The 22,864-nt window shown below is 36.5% G+C and overlaps 2 protein-coding genes across 2 annotated transcripts; both read right to left on the minus strand.

Annotated features, from left to right (window-relative positions):
- Window positions 1–3,260: 3,260 nt before the first annotated feature.
- Window positions 3,261–9,317, minus strand: LOC110276227 (uncharacterized). The gene is made up of 4 exons (XM_052255106.1): window positions 8,960–9,317; window positions 4,225–4,292; window positions 3,658–3,999; window positions 3,261–3,454 (listed from the first exon to the last, which is right to left on the minus strand). Exons 2-4 carry the CDS (start codon window positions 4,288–4,290, stop codon window positions 3,419–3,421), a joined length of 444 nt encoding a protein of 147 aa, XP_052111066.1. The 5' UTR covers window positions 4,291–4,292; window positions 8,960–9,317; the 3' UTR covers window positions 3,261–3,418.
- Window positions 4,028–7,424, minus strand: LOC127742490 (uncharacterized). Its single transcript, XM_052255105.1, has 4 exons — window positions 4,917–7,424; window positions 4,621–4,824; window positions 4,424–4,516; window positions 4,028–4,332 (listed from the first exon to the last, which is right to left on the minus strand). The coding sequence occupies exons 1-4, from the start codon at window positions 5,985–5,987 to the stop codon at window positions 4,297–4,299; spliced, it is 1,404 nt and encodes a 467-aa protein (XP_052111065.1). The 5' UTR covers window positions 5,988–7,424; the 3' UTR covers window positions 4,028–4,296.
- Window positions 9,318–22,864: the final 13,547 nt, after the last annotated feature.

The following is a 22,864-nucleotide window of genomic DNA, read 5'->3' on the forward strand; positions in this document are numbered from 1 at the left end:
CAGAATACCACAGACAAGGTTTAGACCTTCCGGATTCTCTTGAATGCCGCCATCAATTCTAACTTATACCACGAAGATTCCGATTAAGGGATCCAAGAGATATCCACTCAATCGAAGGTAGAACGGAGGTGGTTGTCAGGCACACGTTCATAGGTGAGAATGATGATGAGTGTCACGGATCATCACATTCATCAAGTTGAGGAACAAGTGATATCTTAGAATAAGAATAAGTCGAATTGAATAGAAGAACAATAGTAATTGCATTAATACTCGAGGTACAGCAGAGCTCCACACCTTAATCTATGGTGTGTAGAAACTCCACCGTTGAAAATACATAAGAACAAGGTCTAGGCATGGCCGTGAGGCCAGCCCCCAAAACGTGATCTAAGATAGCATAAAACTCTCCAAGATGAGAATACAATAGTAAAAGGTCCTATTTGTAGAGAACTAGTAGCCTAAGGTTTACAAAGATGAGTAAATGACATAAAAATCCACTTCCGGGCCCACTTGGTGCGTGCTTGGGCTGAACATTGAAGCTTTCATGTGTAGAGGCTTTTCTTGGAGTTAAACGCCAGCTTTTGTGCGAGTTTGGGCGTTTAACTCCCATTCTTGTGCCAGTTCCGGCGTTTTACGCCAGAATTCTTGAGCTGACTTGAAACGCCTATTTGGGCCATCAAATCTTGGGCAAAGTATGAACTATTATACATTGGTGGAAAGCCCAGAATGTCTACTTTCCAACGCAATTGAGAGCGCGCCAATTGGGCTTCTGTAGCTCCAGAAAATCTACTTCGAGTGCAGGGAGGTCAGAATCCAACAGCATCTTGTTAATTTCAGCCTCTGAATCAGATTTTTGCTCAGGTCCCTCAATTTCAGCCAGAAAATACCTGAAATCACAGAAAAACACAAACTCATAGTAAAGTCCAGAAAAATGAATTTTAACTAAAAACTAATAAAAATATAATAAAAACTAACTAAAACATACTAAAAACATACTAAAAACAATGCCAAAAAGCGTATAAATTATCCGCTCATCAACAGGTCTAGCATTCGGTTTTAATGCTAATTGATGTTCTACAAGTGATCGATCTAGACCAGGAATCTCATGATAATCCCAAGCAAAACAATCCTTAAACTCATGTAAAAGATTAAAGAGTTCAGTTCGAAAAGGATTAACAAGATCCTTACATATATATGTAATTTGAACATCATCAAGAGTCCCTAGGTTAAGTTCTTCTAAGGGATCTTGAGATTCAAACCCTTTATAATCATCTTTTACTGAATATTTTTCAAAACCCAATGGTTCTAAATTATAGATGCAATCAAATGTGAAATCAATAATATCATTAGAAATAGACGAAACTTGAACATTTATTATCAAATTACTTACTTTGGTTTTCTACACAATGAGCCTCTGCTATCAAGTCGGCAGTTTGGCTTGCATTATTACTTTTATTACATAAAATAGTAGAAACATGACTAAACTCAATTGAAGACTTCGAGTCAATACAATTATAATTAGAAAAACTACTAACCCTATGTGATTCTACTTCATCAGAAGAATCATCTTTATTCTTTACAGAAAGGAAATTATTTAAATAATTATGCAAAGTTACCAGGTAATCAGAAACTTACTCAACCCGGTCCATCGAGCAATCTTCACAGGATCTTCAAGACAAGCAGTCCCAACCAGTTGGTTCAAATTCCAACTCTGAGTAACACAACTTCACCGACAAAACCTCCGAGGACAAGTAACAACCTTCACAATTATAAGAATTTAGTGTTCAGTCAACATTCAAAGGTTTTAACTTAGGATTGTATATTCTGAAATCAACATGCAGTTGTTCGACATATAAATTCAAATCTGCCTTGACAACTTCAGATTTTCCATCCTTTGTCCATAAAAGAACACTCTGATGCATAATAGAAGGTACTGCCCCTACACCATGGACCCAATCTCGCCCCAACAAAGCATTATAACTTGCCTTGGATGGAACCACTACAAACACAATATTTTGTTCGGATGATCCCACTTTTACAGTCAAAGTAACTAGCCATTTTACTGGTGTTGAAACCCCACTAAAATCTATCATAGCAATATTTGTAGGGACCAAATCATCAGGGTGTTTCCCCACTTTCATTAGCATTCTCTCAGGCAAAAGACTGATCGCCGCCCCACCATCAATTAAGACTTTGTTTACCTTGATCCCACTCAAGGTAGTGGTTATATGAAGTGGGCGGAGATGAGACATCTGTTTTTCAGTGGGCTGAAGAAAATACCCGGGCTCATCCTCACTTCGAATGAAGAAAAAAGCTTCTTCATCTTCCATGTCATAATCTTCCTCTGGGTCACCTTCGTACTCACCCAGATACTTTGTAGGAATAATCGAAATCATTCCGATCATGTCATCATCCTTTTTGTCAAAATACTCTTTATCAACATCAACCTCTTTGTTTTTGTCGACTCCTGAAGACTGGGCTATTGCCTTGCCACTACAACAAATAAGGCTTTTCGCAACGGTCAAAAACTGTTGCCGTAGATTGAAAAACCGTTCCCAAAACTTTAGGCAATGCTTTGGCAACGGTTTTTGACCTGTGGTATATTCGGCCGTTACCAATGCTCAAAGGCAACGGTTTTTTACCTAAGACAACGGTAACAGAAAAATCGTTGCCACAGTTAGTGGCATAGACAACAGTTTTGACGAAAAATTTTAAACAACGGTTTTGATCCGTTACTCAATAAGCAACGATTTCGAACCATTCCTATTAACATGACAATGGTTTAATACCGTAACTGGATAGGCAACGGTTTTAAACAGTTGTGGTTTTATTATTCACATAGCCAACGGTTTTAAACCGTTACCGTTGGTGTCAGGTTTCGACAACAGTTTTAAAACCGTTGCAAGTTTATAGTCATCTAAGACAACGGTTTTAAAGCGTTACCATTGATGTCATTTTTCAGCAACGGTTTTAATACCATTGCCATTTTATAGTTATCTAAGACAACGGTTTTAAAGCGTTACCATTGGAGTCATGTTTTGGCAACAGTTTTATTATGTAGTCATCTTTGACAACGGTTTTAACACCATTGTCTTTTGTAACTATTGACAACAATTTTTTTTGTGATATATAATTTTTTATTTACAATATTTTTTTCGTGAATGAAATTAATTTTAGTTTTTTTAATTATTTAGTGTTAATAAATAATCTAAACTATTTGAATCAAGTCACTAAAGAAAAATAATTGAACATTTCCCATCAAATTTAACTTATAAAAATTGTTGTAAGATCTACAATATCATCTAAGTTTGCAAAAAATATAATAAACAAAAGAGAGTTGAAATAGCTAAGTAGCAAATAGTCATCATGTCCACAAGTTCATGACTTTTACTCTGTAACATTTGCTTTTAAAAATTTGACCTTAATCAAGTTCGATTTTCCCTTCAACATAGTTTTCCTGTAAACATAAAAAAATCAAATATAAAACTACACATCTTTAATACTAATAATGTTAAATAAAAATGTTTGAGAGAGAGAGGACAAACATATATATCATAACATTTTTCTATTTAGATACACAAAACAATTGAATCAACATCATCATAATCAACCATTATTTAAGATATGATAACATATAGAAACTTTAACAACAAATACTACCTCTTCATGTGCATCATTGTTCGGATTGCCTAAAGTGCTTCCTAATTGAGCAGCTAACATGTCAAGGTCCACTCCTGAGCTTTTTTGTTGCAGCATCATCTTAACAAGTGATTTTAGTTCATCTACTTCTTTTTGCATCACATCAACCTTATTCTCTAATGTTGCTTTCTCAGTTGCATGTTGCTGCTTAAGGGTGGCAATTTCTTTATTTTTCTTCAACAAAGTTGGTGTGATAACTCTTCCGTGACATCGCACTCTCCCTGCCTTCTCTTTCCCAAATATGGATTGGAAAGCTCTAATTGCTGATTCTTTAGACTTTTTATTCTCAACTTGCAAATGTGCCTATATTAATGTGAAAAAAATAATAGTAATAAAATAAGAGTAAATACACAATTGGACTAAAGGCATATATCATTTGACAACATCGAAACAAATAATAGAGATTAAAAATAATGTCAAGATTCTTTAACTCAACACAAGCATAAAAGTAACCACAAGTGATGGACAAATTGCCAAGACACTAGAAATCCATAACCTATTTTAACTAAATTAACTCCTAATACTTACAATAACATCCAGTGTGTCTTCACCCAATGATTTTCCCTTTGTGCTTTGGCGAGTCTCAACAAGCATTTCTGCTTAAGTAGGTGGTTCATTATTTTCCTTAGAAGCAGCCTATAAGTCCAATTCAAATAGCATTTATATAGAGTTAAAAGGCACACCACACACACACACATACAAATTCACAAAGAATTAAAAATTGTACCAATCTTTCACGTATTCTTGCAAAATTTATTAGTCCCTTTCGATGTCTAAATTTCTGTTGTGCCCTATTTTTCTTATTCTGCGCAGACATTTTCTACATAACAAGAGACAAGTACTATCAACAAATCATAAAAATTCACTCATATGTGTATATAATATAATTGCATAAACAATTATACTAAGTTTCACATGTCTTACCTTAACTTTCTCAGTTCTCCAATAAGCAATTAACTTGCAAAAATGACTCTCAGGTATACTCTTAGGACGGTTTTTCAGCATCACATTAACACATTTGTATGGCAGAAAATGAGTTTGCTTTATTGTAGTCTTATACCTTCTCCAGTTGTCATTGATACGAGCAAGGACCATCCTCTTTCCTTTAGTTGAAATAATGAATTTAGCCTATAAAACACAAATATTATTTGCTAGTAAGAATAAAATCCATGTGTACATTTCGAGATACTTTCTAAAAGAAACAAGACTAAAGTTCTCACTTGAACATATTTCCAAATGGCTTCTTTATCTTTAATCCCCTTCCAATTATCATAATTTTGTGTCCTCCTACTCAGCCTTGTATCCACATCAGGACTTAAATACCTTGAGCAAAATGTCAAGCATTCCTCGGCTAAGTATCCTTTAGCAATTGAACCTTCGGGGCGGCTCTTATTATGAACGTAGGACTGTAACCTACACAGATATCTCTTGATGGGGTACATCCACCTAAATTGAACTAGACCACCCAACCTCAACTCATTTACCAGATGAATAGGCAAATGTACCATTATATCAAAGAAACTAGGAGGAAATATTCTTTCCAATTGGCACAAAATTTCTATAATATCTACTTCCAAATGATCTATTGTATCATTTTCAACAACTTTTTGGCACAAGAAACGAAAGAATGAACCTAGATAAATTAAAGGGCCAGCTACTTGATTCTGAATTCTGCATTTTATAGCTACTTGCAACAAATAATGTAACATAAAATGAGCATCATGACTTTTGTAGACTGATATCTTTTTCTCAGCAACATGAACACACCGAGAAATATTTGAGGCACTACCAGATGGCAATTTTACTGACTTCAAAAGATCATAAAAAATGGTTTTTTCTTGATTAGTAAAGTTAAAACAAGCCTTAGTAATTTTTGCTTTCTTGCCACCATTTATCTCCTTTGACTGAAGTTTTTTTCTTATGCCCATATCTTTGAGATCATAACAAGTATTTGCATGATCTTTGGATTTTTTTAGAATGTCTAATAAAGTTCCAATTATGTTATCACATACGCTTTTCTCGATGTGCATAACATCAAGACAATAGCGCAATGTATTTTGCTTCCAATATGGCAACTCAAAGAAAATGGACCTTTTCTTCCATGGACCATCAATTTTATTTTTTTGTTTCTTTCCAAATACATTGTCAAAATCTTTCAAATTTTCAAAAATTTGTTCCCCATCTAATAAAGCTGGTGAAGACCTCAATTCAACATCGCTATTGAAAGATCTTTTGTCCATCCTATATGGATGATCCATAGCCAAAAATTTATGGTGATCCATGTAGCACATCTTCCGGCTATGTTTTAAATAACAAGAGGAGGTGTCATAATTATATTAAGGACATGCTAACTTTCCCTTTGTGCTCCAACTGGATAACATAGCATATGCTGGAAAGTCACTTATGGTCCATAAAAGTGCTGCATGTAGTTGAAAAGTTTTATTCTTTGAAGTATCATATGTTTCCACTCCAACTTCCCATAAAATCTTCAACTCTTCAATTAATGGCTGAAGATACACATCAATACTTTTTCTAGGCAAACATGGTCCAGAGATGAGCAAGGAGATCATGACATACTCTGGTTTCATGCAACACCATGGAGAAAGATTGTATGCGACCAAAACTATCGGCCATATACTATGGGAGATGCTCATGGTTTTAAATGGATTAAATCCATCGCTAGCTAGCCCTAATCTTATGTTACGAGATTCTTTAGCAAATTTGGGATGAAGTCTATTAAAGTCTTTCCATGATTGGCCATCAGCTGGGTGTCTTAACTTTCCATCCTTTGAACGATGTTCATCGTGCCACCTTAATGATTCAACTGTTTTTGAACATAGGAACAACTTCTTAAGCCATGGAATCAAGGGAAAATGCCTCAAAACCTTTGCAGGCACAGATTTTTTCTTCAACTTATCAACTTCTATATCTACCTCAACATTTTCTATGTACTTGGAAGCTCCATAAATTGGACAAAATTCATTATCTTCATATGTATCCCAGAACAGAACACAATCGTTGGGACAAGCATGAATTTTATCATAACCAAGTCCTAAATCTTTTACCATGGCCTTGATTTTATTGAAAGAATCAGGAATATTCAAATGAGGAATCGCTTCTTTCAGTAATTCAAGTAGAGCAGTAAAGGATGCGTTGCTCCAACCATTAAGAGTCTTCAACAAATACAATCGGATAACGAATGATAATGTCGAAAATTTTTTACAGCCAGGATATAACTCTTGTTTTCCTTCTTCAAGCAAGTTATAAAACTTTTTTACATCTTCGTTTGGCCTATCACCATCTTTATCTCCTTCAAGCACATGCCGAAATGTCTCGTTTAGCAGCCCATGAATGTCGTCGACAAATCCTTCATGGACTTCACTCTCATCAGATTCACTATCCATGTGACTTATCCTTTTGCCGTGATGAACCCACACAGTGTAACCTTTTTGAAATCCCTTACATATTAAATGATCATAAACTTCATCCCTTCGCCCCCAACCAAAGTTATTACATATAAGACAAGGACAAAGAATTTCTTGTCCTTGTGGTCTACCTTTAGAAAAGGCAAAATCCAAAAATGAATTAACACCATGTTGGAAACCCTCAATATGTCTTGGTAAACTAGTCCACCATTTGTCCATTACTTTGTCAACTAAAATAAAAAAACACGGACATATGTTTTAGATTAACTATAAGTGATTTTTTCAATCAAGAGCTTATTGCTTCTAAAGAATTTCTAGAAGTCAACCACACATGTTCAAAAGAGAACATCTCAACCAATCATGAGACTAACAATTTGTATCTAACAAACTATGCAAAGAAGCTTAAGCAATCAATTAATCAGTAAATATTCTTAACAATTAAATGTTCAAACAAATTTAAAAAAGATAATATATTAAATAATTTACTTGTAGTGTAGCTCAATGTCTAAGGTAGTCGCAGCTACAGAGAGACCCGCTATTTGATTTCCTTTTTTTGGTTTTAAAGAGACAAACTAAAACAACAACAAAGAATAAAAATATAAGTAATTCATAACCAGATTTTTTAACAAAAAAATCACTTTTAAAACCAGTTTTTAGAAATCTTATTCTCAAAAATGATATATAATTGATAAACCAAATAGTACCCAACTAGCCAAAATTGGGTTAAAAAATTAAAACAAAACCCATAGCTAAGATCCTAACACAACAATAGTGGACTTGTACCAGAGGCCAAACTGCTTTAAATGTGGGACCAGTAATCTAGTTGTGTTCTGAAAAAATATCCTCTTATATTAAAAATTTGCTATTGACTGAATTAATTGATTAACACCTGTGGTAAAAGCTTTAAAATTTATCTCATAAAATATATGTGAATTTAGGTAGTTTGTTTAATAGATTCCTCCACCGATTTTTGAGACAAGAGGAAGAACTAAAAAATGAGTAAGTTAAAGGAAGAAATAAAATATTTTACAAAAGCGGGCAAAAGGATAATTACCAAATCAAGAGAAGACAGTTCTAATTAAAGACTCAATAGAGGAAAATGACTCAGCAATAGCATATTCAGCTTTATACATTGCTATGTTGCAAACCCTGTTTTATTGCTCAACTGTGCAAAGCAACACATTCATCACCCATTGCATTTTCCTCTTCGCTTCCTTTACATTTATATCTATAATTCCTCTTAAGAACGCACTGTTTCCAGAAACTTATGCCCCATTGTTCAGTCTTTGTTTACATTTCCCCATTAAAGAAAAGGACTTTATTTTCATACTATATTCTTCACTTATAAATTATTATTATTATATCATACATGTGTATAAGACAAATATAGAATATTCCAAAGGGAATGGGAGATTGCTAATAACGCTGAATTAACTTATTAACTTATTTGAATTATTATGAAAATCATCAAGTGCGATAAAAAAATAGGTCTGCTATTTGTGTACCTTTTTTTAAATGAGTGTTATCCCTACACCTACATATGAATTTTTAAAAGCTAATGTAAAATAAATGCTTACACAGTGCTAGCTTGTTGAGTTTTAACTAAACTATGCACAAAGAATAGCTGCAACTTTAATAAATGGGATATACCAGAACATTATGCAGTCCAAATTATGCAGTTCACAGTTCACAATTATGCAGTCTAAATTATGTAGTTCACAGTTCACAAACATTACCACTTTTCTTTCTTCTTCTTAAATCCAACAAAAATACCCAAGTCCCAATAGCCAATCAAGCCCTAACTAAGCAACAGCAAATCAGATAAGAAAAACACTTACCACAGATGAGAACCCACAAACCGCCGATGCTGTGAAGCAGTAGCAGCAAAGCAGAAGCAGCGAAGCACAACCCAGTGAAGCAGAAGCAACAAAGCAGAACAGGGGAGAAGCAGCAAAGCAGAAGACGCAAGGATACCGCGGAGAATGGAGAAGCACTGAAGCCACAGAGAGGGGATAAGCAGCGATGCCACGGAGAGGAGAGACTCAGCGATGCCGGGAAGGAGGAGGTCGCGACAATTTTGGGAAGGATGCAGCAACGATGATGTGCGACGATGGTGAGTTGCAATTTAGGGCTTCCTGGTGACTTGCGATGATGGTGCGATTTTGGGCTTCCTAGTGAGCTGCAGTTTGATAACGTCACGGACATGCTTGTTCATTCAAGTTGTTTGTTGGTTTGTCTTTCATGTCGTTTGTTTGGTTTGTCATTCATCAAAACCTACGAATACAAACTTCGCATACAAGCAACATGATTTACAATTTTTTCTAAAAATAATATTTGTTATATATTTATAACAAAAATATATAATATTTATTATAAATTTATTTTAATTTTATTTTTTAAAATAATATTTGTTATTTATTTATAACAATAGGTTTTGAGTATTTTATAAATTTAGTATTTATAGAAAAAATAGTTTAAATTTATATAATTATATGAAATTATTTTTATGGTGTTGTTTAATTTGTATAATTATTTAAATAATATTAGATAATGGTTGTTTCATAAACAACTATTGTAATGATTGTAAAACCGTTCTTTAAAATAGTCAAAGAGAATGGTTTTATTTTGTTACTATAGCGTAATGAAAAAATAAACTTCAACAGCAACACTGTAAAAACCGTTGTCTGAGACCATCTAATAGAACGGTTTTAAAGAGTAGCATTTCGGCAACGGTTTTAATGCGTTTCTTTTGTACAATACTTTAAACAATGAAAAAAAACCATTGGCTAAAAATAAATCATTGTAACGGTTATAAAATCATTCTTTAAAATAGTCAAAGGGAACAGTTTTAATTTGTTGCTATAAAATAATGAAAAATTGAATTCAACAGTAACACTACAAAAAACCGTTGTCTAAAACTATCTAAGAGAACGGTTTTAAGGCGTTGCAAAATTTGGTGTTGCTAAAGGCCATATTTGTGGTAGTGTGCCTTTTTCCATCTTCGCAGGAGATGGAATTCCTTTTGGACAAGTCTCTCCATTAGAAGGAAAGACAATTCGAGAATGCATGGAGGGCGTTGCCCCCTTGCTTACTTCCACCTGAGGCTTTTTTATTTTGGTTGACATTTCTTCTGCTTCCTCTGCCTCTCAGATACCCTCTGGCTTGACCACGATAATAAGGGTACTGATTTCGAGGAGGTCCTCAATGTCCCCATTGTGGGTTGCGTCGATACAGATAATCCCTTTTTTGAAACTCCTGGCAGTTTCGAATCCGCTGAACACCTATGGCCTGAGATCGGCTTAAAGGTGCAGTAGTACTTTATTGAGGAGTGTTAGAACTTTGACCCTCAAAACACAGCATAGTTTACCTCTGGCATGCTTGTTCTTCTCTATGAGCCAATTCTCTCTTCATTCTCTCCTTCTCAAAGATTGCCGCTGCTTCAACGTCAAATACAGCATTACACCGCAGACACAGGGATACATCCTAGTCTTTGATCTTTTGCTGAACCAGAAAATCCAACAAACCATCCCCTGCCCTGGGGTACACAGATCTCACTTGTGACTCAAAATCATCCAAAGTTACATCAAAGTCATATGACATGCCAACCATATTTACTCCAAAGCATGGCTCGACAAAGCTGGCATCAACATCAAAGGGATCTACATCAACCTTAATTTCTTTCTTGCCATCATCGAATTTCAACCGTCGCTCCATTATTGCTTCCTGAATTAAGTCCCTGAAACGAACACAACTGTTAGTCGAATGACTTGTTGATTGGTGAAACTTTTAAATCTTTCACCGAAAGTAAAGTTCTACCCTCATGCAGAATCAACTGTTTATCTTTAGGAAACATGTCAAAAATCTGATCAAATTTTGAGATATCAAAACTATATTTCTTTCCACTTTTTAGTTTTGAATCATTCGACTTTTCATTACTAGGAAGCTTTTTGAGTAAAGAACAAACATAAGGAGGGCCTTTCTTACGTTCAGCCAAATCGTCTTCTGTTTCAAAATCGATTTCTTCTTCTGAGGACTCCATGGTTACATAAGCAACTTTTTCTTTTTGAGTAAAAATTTTACTCTTCGATCGTTGCTCACTCCTATACTTTTCTTTCTCCTTTTTCATGAGTTCGGTCTGACGAACCTTCTCAGTCAAATGGGCTAAATCAGGGATATGCACATTAAGCAGCTTTCTGTGCATATAAAACCCTAACCCCATAGTTGCTATTTTCACTATCTCACTCTCAGGTAATGACATATAACATCAACTTCTAGAGTTCTTGAAATGTATTAAATAATCATCAATGGTTTCACCATCTTCACGTTTCAATGCCACTAGATCAATAACTGCCACATTCATTTCCCCTCAAAAGAACTGAGCGTGAAAAGCAGTTTCCAACTGATTTCATGTTGTTATCGAATTTGGTTTGAGATTCAAAAACTAAGTAAATGCATTCTTCGTAAATGAAGAAGGAAATAACTTAATTTTTAAATTTTCATCATTAGTTAAATTTCCAATCTCAACCAAATATCGAGCAACATGTTCAGTGTTGATTCTCCAACTGCACCAGCAAACTTTGTGACTATCTTTGGATTTTTTACCCCTCTTGGCACTTCAGCCATTTGAACAATTTGGAGAAAAGTAGACATAAAGTGTGGTCCGCTCATAAAACAACATTCAAACCAACTCGATTCAATACTTCCTCCATAATTCTGGTAAATTGATAACATTCTCTGCCACGATTAGCACGTAATCTGGCCATAACTTCATCTGCATTTTGTCCATGAGGAACAACATAAGGATTTCCTCCGTTAAAAATATTATTTTCATTTTGAAATTCATTCCTGAATCCTTTGTTATTTCCTCTGGCATTATGCCCTTCACCCTCATCATAATCAACGATTCGAGCAATTCATTCGACCTGTCTAGCAAGGCATTCAAATTTTGATTCGTGATCAGCCATCATAGGGTTCAGAATTGTGCTCATTTGTTAAGTCAATAAATTGACTAAATCATGATGACTTTCCTCTACTTGTTGTCGATATACTGTCATTGAATTAGCAGCATTCAAAGTAGAGCCCACATTATAATCACGAGAATACTCGGAATGCTGCTGTGGGTTTTGAGTGTTATTCACTCCACTTTTGTTTCCAAAATGAATAGGCAGAACAAACCACCCATTGGTGGGGTATAACTAGGAGGAAGACCATATGGAGGCCAACCATTAGTTAGTGGTGGCTGAAACGGTGGCAAAGTGCCACATGGACGAGTATTACGTCCAACATTTCCAGTTTGAACAGCCGTAACTGCTATGCTTTCAGTTCTAGTTGCACCATCCGAATGTGAAATCACGTCCGCTTGTTGCATAGATACTGGTATACTATCATTGGTGGATGAACCACCATTCACATTTGACATTTCATCAGCCATGTGAATGATCTTTCTACTTCGTAATCACATACACTAGATAACACCCCAAAATACTTATTTGACACACTTCAAAATTTTAAAACTGTCCCACCGGGCGTGCCAATTTGTTTTGTCAATTTTTGCAAATCGATGGTGGTTCGATATCTAGTGGTCTGGGAGCGAAACCTACTTCTCTTTGCAGGTACCAGTTTTCTAGAAGTTCATGAAAGTGTCTTCGATTAGATGAGATTTAGGAATTAAGATAAATTAAAACTTATAAATTAATGAGAGAGACAGAAAAGTTAAGTTTTTGAAAAAGAACCATAATGAAAATGAACAGGTTTACGTTGAAATTGAAAGAAAGCAGTAAAATGCCTTCGACTAGGTCAAAGGACTTTGGCATAAAAATAAATATGCAAGAAAGTAAATTGAACAATGAAGATAAAGAATACTTGGAAAATAAATTTACTTGAAAAGTAAAGTTTACAGAAAGATAAATTGAAAGAATGAAAAGATGGAAGAAACCCTACAGAAAAGTTACTCGATTGCAGACTCAGAAATTCCCTGGGATGTGAGTGTGCTTGAGTGTTTTCTGAGTTAAAGTTTCAACCTTTATTCCCTAAGATTTCCTAGTATTTATAATCTACTTTTGGTAACCGACAATTAATTACAATTAATTACAGAATCATAACTTTGATTGCATTTTCCTTAGTAACCGTTCTTGCTTCCTGGCTATACACAATCCCATGACTTCCTCGCGTAATGAAAGCCTCTAACTTCTCCACTACCATAACTGCTTGATTTGCCTATTTGAATATCTTGTATGATCACTTGTCTCGAAAATCTTGTTCGATTTGGTCTGCTCAATTTGAATAAAGTAAATGTAACCGAGTCTATATCGACAACCTCCAACCCACGCTTAAGCATGTATGTTTTCGAAAATTGTTTGAATTCTTCGATTCCTTCGTTACCTCGAATTACTTCACCTTAATCAAAAAATATTTTCTCGATCAACAGAATGCTACATAATTATTTATATATAATAAAGTTGTTGACTTGCTTGCAAAGAGAGGACTAGAGATAGTGCAGAATTTGATGTGTTGCTGGATTCATAACACCGTGCAGTGCTTCTTTATGCTTTTTTATTGAGCTTTGTGCTGTGTTCCTTTTCTTTTGTTTTTTTTTTGTTTTTACTAATAATATTTTTATATTTAATAAAAAATTAATTATCAACTTTCACTATAAAAAAAAAGTTAAAGAACATCATACCTCTTTAAATATTTATAATATTTTGATAGAATTGCTTCTAACATAATAAAAGTGACTTTTTTATTTTTATTTTTTAAATACACAGATGGTTAGTTGGTGTTCCGTCAAAGGATACTTGTTCGCGTTATAGCTAGGCAACGTATTCTTCAGCGGTCCCTTGAGCTTCAGGCGGTGATATTCTCGGAACTGGGACTCTAACATGGAACCTACAAGAAAAACTCTGAAGCTCAAGTCAGTAATTTTTATTATGGAGGAGAAATAAAACAATAAATGATCGTGAAGAGACTGTCGTCGCTCCTTTAGAGCAGATAGCCGGAGATGTACGCCTTTTGCATGTCCTTGGCGAGGTTAGCTCCCCGTATTATATATAGGGAATGTTGTTAGTGTTTGTTGATGGATTGCATGGGTAGTAGTCAGATCTTTAGGGGTTTTGAAAATGATTTTTGAACCGAGTCTTAGTGATGCAAGAATCTCAGTAATGTTGGTTTACTAAGAATTTTGTGGTAACCTGGCTCATGCTCGGTTACGGTTTCTTAAGCCGAGAATGTTGGTATGGTCCACAGCCCCCAAGCTTGGCCTGTAGAAAACAGGTTGAACTTTGATATTCTCGGTTTTAGAAAGTTGCGTCTTTGAATGGGTATATCGCATGAGCCCCAAAGTTCAACGTGTTTTTTGTTTTTGTTTTTGTTATTTTTTTTGTTGGCTTGTATTTTGGGCTGACTGGCGGAAAAAAATGCTTTGGGTCAGAATACGTGTAGTTAGTGGAAGGGAAAGGGTTCGTGGGGTTCAGTGTCTTAATAACTCCTTGTCTTCTAACTGTTTGTATTCCTTGTCTTGTGTACTGAAGAGAATCATGAGTAAGAAAGGTTAATGTTTTGTTCTCTTCTGTTTGTACTTTTGCTTTTTCCTTTCTTTATCGGATTATGGGTAAAAAGGGCATGGCTGTTGTGGAAGAAAATGATCCTTATAGTTGGGTAGATAGTGACGTTAAGGCTCGTGCTTCTATTTTTAGTACTGTTGAGATGGTTTCGCAATTGAATGAGGTGAGGTGGGTTAGGAGCGGTTAAAATTTGGAGGTGAGGTTTCTGCCTTGTGGGAAGGATGATAGAGTATGTGAGAAGAGGTCTGATTGGTCATATTTCTATCTTTATACCTGTATGTTGACAGAGTTGGGAATGCAACTCCCTTTTTCTGATTTTGAGTGCGGGGTGTTGTCATTGCTGAATTGTGCACCCTCACAACTTCATCTTAACTCTTGGGCCTTCATCCGGACATTTGAATGTTCGATGGAACACTTAGAGTGTTATCCATCTCTAGACATGTTCTTTTCTCTTTTTTAGGCGAAAGGTGTTTGGAAAGGCGGCTGGGTAAACTTGAGCAGTTACCCGGGCCGGAGTGTGTTTAGTTTGTATAAAGGCTTGTTTAAAGATTTTAAGAAAATGTATGTGAAGGTACAAGTTTGCGAAGAATTTTATCCATTTTTTCTTGACTCATTGATGGCTGAGAGGTCTCCTATTTTTTGGTGTCCTGAACTTTGACAAGTTCTAGACTGTGAGAATAGGGTAAAGAGCGAAGAGTATGTATTAGATTTTTTGGTTTCGGTAATGTCGTCATCGAAGTTGTTGTCGATACCTATATTGTTGAAGCTTGAAGAGGATAGGGAGGCTTTGGATGAATACTTAGGTAATATAGGATTATCGCATTATCTTGCGTGGTTTAAATATTGTGTTGTATTTGTTTAAATTGGGGTTTTGCTTTCAGGTGAGAAGGCTCCAACCCTTACTACTACTAGTTTAAAGGCTTTTGTTTCAAAGGCTAAGAAGAAAGAAAGGGAGGGATCGTCTACTAATATGGCTAAAGAGAGTGATGCTGGAGTTATTCATTCTACTGTCAATCAAGAGGTACCATTGAAGAGGAAAAGGGGTGAGGCTTCTTCTCGGGTTATAGATTTGACTAAGTTGAAAGAGAATGATGGTGCATTCATTGTTGAGGAGATTGATGTTGCTCATCAAAGCCAAGTCATGTTGCATGGTTATAAGGAAGGACCAAGAAGCTCTATTTGGTCGGCGGGTTATCCATTCATGGCTATTGCCGAAGAGGTCGTTGAAGTGGATGCTGATGTTGAAATCATTCATGAGGCTGGTAAGATAGGTGTTGTCTTAAGTTTCTGAAAGGCTGCTTCGCATTTTGAGTTTCAAGTGAAGCGCTGGTAAAAACCGAGATAATGTTGTGAGTGATTGGATATTGCTGGTAAAAACTGAGATAATGTTGAAGAAATGTTGTGAGTGGTTGGATATTGCTGGTAAAAACTGAGATAATTGGTGCACGAAATTGTGATCATCAACAATGGTGCCAAAAACTTGGTAGTGCTCTCAAACGTGAATCACACTTAGTCACAACTCTGCACAACTAACCAGCAAGTGCATTGGGTCGTCCAAGTAATACCTTACGTGAGTAAGGGTCGATCCCACGGAGATTGTTGGTATGAAGCAAGCTATGGTCATCTTGTAAATCTCAGTCAGGCAGATTATAAAAGGTTATGGAGTTTTCGAATAATAATAATAAATAAACAGAAAATAAAGATAAAGTTACTCATGTGAATCATTGGCGGGAATTTCAGATATGTGTATGGAGATGCTGTGTTCCTTTTGAATCTCTGCTTTTCTACTATTTTCATCCAATCCTTCTTATTCTTTTCCATGGCAAGCTGTATGTAGGGCATCACCGTTGTCAATGGCTACATCTCATCCTCTCAGTGAAAAAGGTCCAAATGCTCTGTCATGGCACGGTTAATCATCTGTCGACTCTCGATCATGTCGGAACAGAATCCCTTGATTCTTTTGCGTTTGTTATCACGCCCAACAATCACGAGTTTGAAGCTCGTCACAGTCATTCAATCCTGGAATCCTACTCGGAATACCATGAGCCTTTCCAGATTCTCATGAATGCCGCCATCAATTCTAGCTTATACCATGAAGACTCTGATATTATGGAATGGAAGGCTCAGTTGTCAGGCGAGGGCAACCATGCGTCGTGCATCAGGAATCCAAGAGATACACACTCTAGCTTTCGCTTGTAGAACGGAAGTGGTTGTCAGGCATGCGTTCATAGGGACGGATGATGATGAGTGTCATGGATCATCATATCCATCAGGTTGAAGTATGAGTAGTATCTTAGAACAAAAATAAGATTGAATTTGAATAAAAGATAGTAGTAATTGCATTAAAACTCGAGGTACAGCAGAGCTCCACACCCTTAATCTATGGTGTGTAGAAACTCCACCGTTGAAAATACATAAGTGATGAAGGTTCAGGCATGGCCGAATGGCCAGCCCCCAAAACGTGATCAATAGTCTCCTCAGATGAATAATAAATTAAAACTGAGACCAAAGATGTAACGTGGTCAAAAGACACTGAATACAATAGTAAAATGTCCTATTTATACTAGACTAGCTACTAGGGTTTACAGAAGTAAGTAATTGATGCAGAAATCCACTTCCGAGGCCCACTTGGTGTGTGCTTGGGCTGAGCTTGAGCTTTACACGTTCAAAGGCTTCTTTTGGAGTTGAACTCCAAGTTGTAACGTGTTTTTGGCGTTCAATTCTGGTTCGTGACGTGTTTCTAGCGTTTGACTCCAGAATGCAGCATAGAACTGGCGTTGAGTGCCAGTTTATGTCATCTAATGACGAATAAAGTATGAACTATTATATATTGCTGGAAAGCTCTGGATGTCTACTTTCCAAAGCCATTAAGAGTGCGCCATTTGGAGCTCTGTAACTCTAGAAAATTCATTTCGAGTGCAGGGAGGTCAGAATCCAACAACATCAACAGTCCTTTGTCAGCCTTCTATCAGAGTTTTGCTTAGGTCCCTCAATTTCAGCCAGAAATTACCTGAAATCATAGAAAAACACAAAAACTCATAGTAAAGTCCAGAAATGTGAATTTAGCATAAAAACTAATGAAAACATCCCTAAAAGTAGCTGGATCCTACTAAAAACTACCTAAAAATAATGCCAAAAAGCGTATAAATTATCCGCTCATCAATAATGTGGCCAGCCTACCATTTAATGTTGTAGCTTTTACTGTTTGCTGGCTTCTCATATTTATTATTGCCTTGCATTTCTCAGGGTTTGCTTCGATGCCCCTTGATGTGAGCATGAAGCCGAGAAATTTGCCGCCCATGACACCAAAGGCATACTTCTCAGGGTTGAGTCTCATATTATGTTGTCTTATTTGCTTGAAGATTTCTTCAAGGTCGGCTCCATGATCCTGGTTTTGTTTTGTTTTTACAACCATGTCGTCAACATAGACCTCGAGATTTCTTCCTATTTGTTTGTTGTAAACTTTGTCCATTAGCCGCTGATAAATAGCACCTGCATTCTTTAAACCAAATGGCATAACCTTATAACAATAATTTCCTAATTCAGTAATGAAATTTGTTTTGTCCTCATCTTTAGGATGCATTAGGATTTGATTATACCCTGAATATGCGTCTAAAAATCTTAAAAGGTTATATCCAGAGGCATTATCTACGAGTTTGTCAATGCAGGGGAGGGGATAGGCATCTTTTGGGCATGCCTTATTTAAATTAGTAAAATCGACACACATTCGCCATTTACCTGAGACTTTTCTTACCATAACCACATTGGACAACCATGTTGTAAAACGTATCTCCTTTATGAATCCTGCCTGAAGTAGTTTTCGAGTTTCCTCCAAGCATGCCGACCTTTTTGCGTTTCCCATGTTTCTTTTCTTTTGTGATATAGGTCGGACCTTTGGATCAATGCCAGGCATGTCCGTTAGGGTCCATGCAAAGAGGTCGACATTTTTTCAAAGAATACTGAGTATGCTTTCTTTGTTACCTGCAAGCAGAGAGCGGCTTATGTAAGTGAAATGGTTGTCATTATTGTCTAGTGTTACCTTCTCAAGATCGTCTGTTGGTGCTGGTCTGTCTCGAAGGTCTTCTATAGGGTCAAGGTTGGTAGTGCTTGAAATGTTCGATGCGTTGAATGTGTTTCCTGGAAGCTCGGTTCTCAGTGTATTTTCTGCTCTAATTTTAAGGCTTTCGTTGTAACAATGCCGAGCTTCCCTTTGGTCAGAATGTATGGTGGCTATCTGATCGTCCTGTACCTGAAACTTAACGCAAAGGTGAACAGTAGATACGATAGCACCAAAAGAAATCAAAGAAGGTCTACCGAGAATAACGTTATAAGGACTGAGGTAGTCTGATGCGTGAGCATCTATCTATCTTTTCCTAGTGAATTTACATCTAATTTATTGAGTTTAATTAAGAATTAATTATATTTTAGCCACTATGGATGCTATTTTGAGTTTTGTGCAATTTTATTTATTTTAGGTAGCATTCGTAGGGATTTGATGAAGTTTCTGCAGAGAAAAAGAAGAAACCAAGGAGATGACCAGCGAAGACCGACGCGGACGCATGGCTCACGTCACCGCGCGGAATGGAGAAATTGCAATGATGCGATCGCGTGTCTGACGCGAACGCGTGGACTGGAATCTGCACAAATGACGCGAACGCGTGGACGACGCGGACGCGTCACATGCGCAATCTGCAAAAATACAAATGATGCTGGGGGTGATTTCTGGACTGTTTTGACCAACTTTTCAGCCCAGAAAACACAGATTAGAAGCTGCAGAATGGACAAAGCAAGTGGTCTCCACCCATCAACTGAAAATCTGTTAATTAATTCAAATTTAAATTCAAATCTTATCTTTTAGAAAAAGATATTATTTTTATTTTTAGATAATTAGATTTTAAATTAATTAGGATTAGTTATAAAAAGGGAAGACTTCTCTTCTATTAGGTACATGACATTACATTAGACATTACATTAGAGGGATTCCATTAGGAAATTCTATTTGAAAACATATTCTCCTGAATTCTAATTACCTGGATTTAACGGGATACGTGACATATAATCCTCTTATTCTTTGGGTAATTAGAGTTTTTGTGGCATGCAAACTGGAATTTGATCATGTACCCTTTAATTGGAATTAATTGACCAAGGAATTGGCATTTAATGAATTTTAGAGAAGACTAGGAAGGTCTAAGAAATTAGGGTCTAGTCACATATAGTTTGGTATAAATTAAATCCTACCTAATTAAAATAATTAGTAAGAAAAGTTAATCTGGAAAAATAGATAACTCTGAAGCCTTAACTGTTTATCCATATTTTATTCCCAATTTATTTAATTGTCTATACTTTTGATATTTTGAATTCAAACTTAAACCTTTTGAACATCTCAAAACTAATTTCTGCTTGCCTAACTAAGCTTATCACTCAATAATTGTTGCTTAATCCATCAATCCTCGTGGGATCGACCCTTACTCACGTAAGGTATTACTTGGTACGACCCGGTGCACTTGCCGGTTAGTAAGTGTGGGTTATAAAATACCGCATCAAGTTTTTGGCGCCATTGCCGAGGATTGACTGTGATTAACAACTATTAGTTGCTTGATTGTTTAGATTAGGCGTTTTAATTTTAATTTTATTTAAATATTATTATATTAATTTTCGAAAAAAAATTAAAATTTCCTTGTTTTTTTCGTTAGCGCTCCCCTGTCCCCGTTTTCTTTATTATTTTTTTTTTACTTCGATTTAAAATAAAAAAAACCTCGTCGATTTTTTTTCTCTTTTTATTTTCTTTTTTTTCCTTCGTTTTACCTTGTTCTTTTTTTTTGTTATTTTTTTTAATTTTTATATTCTATTAAAAAAATTTAATAGCACTAATATTTTTTTAACTAATTTTTGAAATTAAGTTTGGTATCTACGTAGTAATTTTTCTCTAAAAAATAACAATAATAAAAATAAAATAAAAAAATTAATATTTTCAAAAAAAAAATTTCTGTCTTCTTTACTTTCCTGTTTACCATATGGTGTGTTTAATCCTTTTTGGCGTTTTGTGCTAAGGAAAAATAATGGAGAGAGATCACATGGGTTACTACTCACACTCGAGTAGTGATTCATATTATGATGGATGGAGGAACTATCCAAATTTTGGTTGGCAAAGTCAAAACCAAAGAAACTTCAATGCTCCATGTTCCAACTATCAAGAGTCACCACCTCCATATTCATACCACGAACCACCATCTCCATATTTGTACCAAGAACCACCACCTTTCTACCCATATCAAGAACCATCATCCTTATACCCATATCAAGAGCCACCATCTTCCTACTCATCTCAAATACCATCAGATCTTGAGCTCCTCATGAAAGAATGCCTACATGATATAAAGACAAGTGTTAAAAATATAGAGAACTATGTGCAGGCAATAATCAAGTCACAGGAAGAGGAGCAAGCAAATTCCGTCCCAAGAGATATAATGCGAGATCCTATGGAAGAAAGTGAGGAAATCAATCAAAAGAGTTTATACTCTAGTGAACTAGAGAACTTTTCATCCTCACACATGGAAGAAAAGGAAGATGCAAAAGCAAAGGAGGAAGATGCACAACCTCCAATGCCCTTGGTAAGTAATGAAGAAGAGATTGAATTAGAATACAGCTACCAAGAGGAAGAGGTTGAAATTGAGAAAGCTTGCAAAGAGGTAGAAGAATTCAAAGAAGAACACAAGGGAGTGGAGCTTGCAAAACCACCATCACCATCCAATACAACATTCAAGTGGGTAAAATTCCTACCCTTAACCTTTACTTTCTCACTTGAATATGGGCTACTGGAAACGGATGGTCAGCTTAGAGCTCTTTGTGGCATTAAGAGTAAGAGGAAGATAGTTAATGGTAAGAGTTATCAAGCAAGGTTTAATATGATTGCATGCTCCAAATCAAAGTGCAAGGATTGGTGTAGAGCTCACTTAAATGGGTCTAGAAGGTTGTTTGGATGTCTCTGTGAGGATTCAGATTGCTTGCCACCAGGTGGAAATAATGGTGAACCACAAGAAGACGGACGTAAAAGCAAGATTTGGGACCCTGGAATTCATTCCCACAATTAACTCTCTTGGGGCCTTGTCACTTGCTTCAATTTGCTCAAAGGCGTTATACGCCTGGTTTGGAATCACGGTGACCATTGGAATTACAAACATTGGTGGAGATTCCTGGATCAGTACAAGCACAAGCCACCATGACAAGGAGATCACCACATGTCCAACTTAAGGACTTTAACTAAAAGTGCTTGGTGGGAGACAACCCACCGTGGTATGATCGTTTCTTTTTAGTTGTTTTTCGTAGTAGTAGTTTTCGCATTTATTTTTATTGAGTTCTTACTAATTTTCTGATCATGCAGCTATTTTATCTCAGGAACCGAACACCTCAAGCTATATTTAAAAAAAAATGCCACGCGACGCGACAGCATCAGCGACGCGTCTGCGTCGAAAGAAGAGGGGAGAAAATAAAAACGAACAGAGAGTCACGCTGGAGCGTGGCTGGAGGCGTGCCAGTGGCACAAATCGCTCCACGCAACCGCATCGCCGACGCATCCGCGTCATGTGGGAATATTAGCCTCCCACGCGACCGCGTGACCCACGCGGCCGCGTGCCCTGATTTTCAACGTAAAATGGGTGCACAACCAAATATTGTACTGGAGTGGTGCTGCCTTGGTGCTAGACGCATAATCCCTATCATGCGAACGCGTCGCCAACGCGTCTACGTCATTCCCTTCTGAAGCCACTCACGCGATCGCATGCCCCACGCGATCGCGTCACCCCAAATTCGGTAAATATTTAAATTCGAACAGGGAGTTGGGCAGGCGCGAGGCTGCACTCGCGCCCGAAGCATAACATGGGTCACGCGACCGCGTGACCGACGCGACCGCGTCAACTAACTAAAACGTAATCACGCGAACGCGTGCCCCACGCGTCCGCGTCGCTTGCGCCGCCCATTTTTCTTTCTCTCTCTCTCCCAATCCTAATTCTCTCTTATTCTTTTCTCCTCTTATTTTTCTCTCCTCTTAATAATTGTTTCTTCTATTTTCAGTTCTTCTTTGCTTGAGGACAAGCAAACCTTTAAGTTTGGTGTTGACGCTTCGCTTAAGGGTTTTTCTATTTATTCCTATGGCACCAAAGAGGGAGGCGAATCATCTTCACGGAA

The sequence above is a fragment of the Arachis duranensis genome, chromosome 10 (assembly GCF_000817695.3).
Source record: "Arachis duranensis cultivar V14167 chromosome 10, aradu.V14167.gnm2.J7QH, whole genome shotgun sequence".
Taxonomy (NCBI): domain Eukaryota; kingdom Viridiplantae; phylum Streptophyta; class Magnoliopsida; order Fabales; family Fabaceae; genus Arachis; species Arachis duranensis.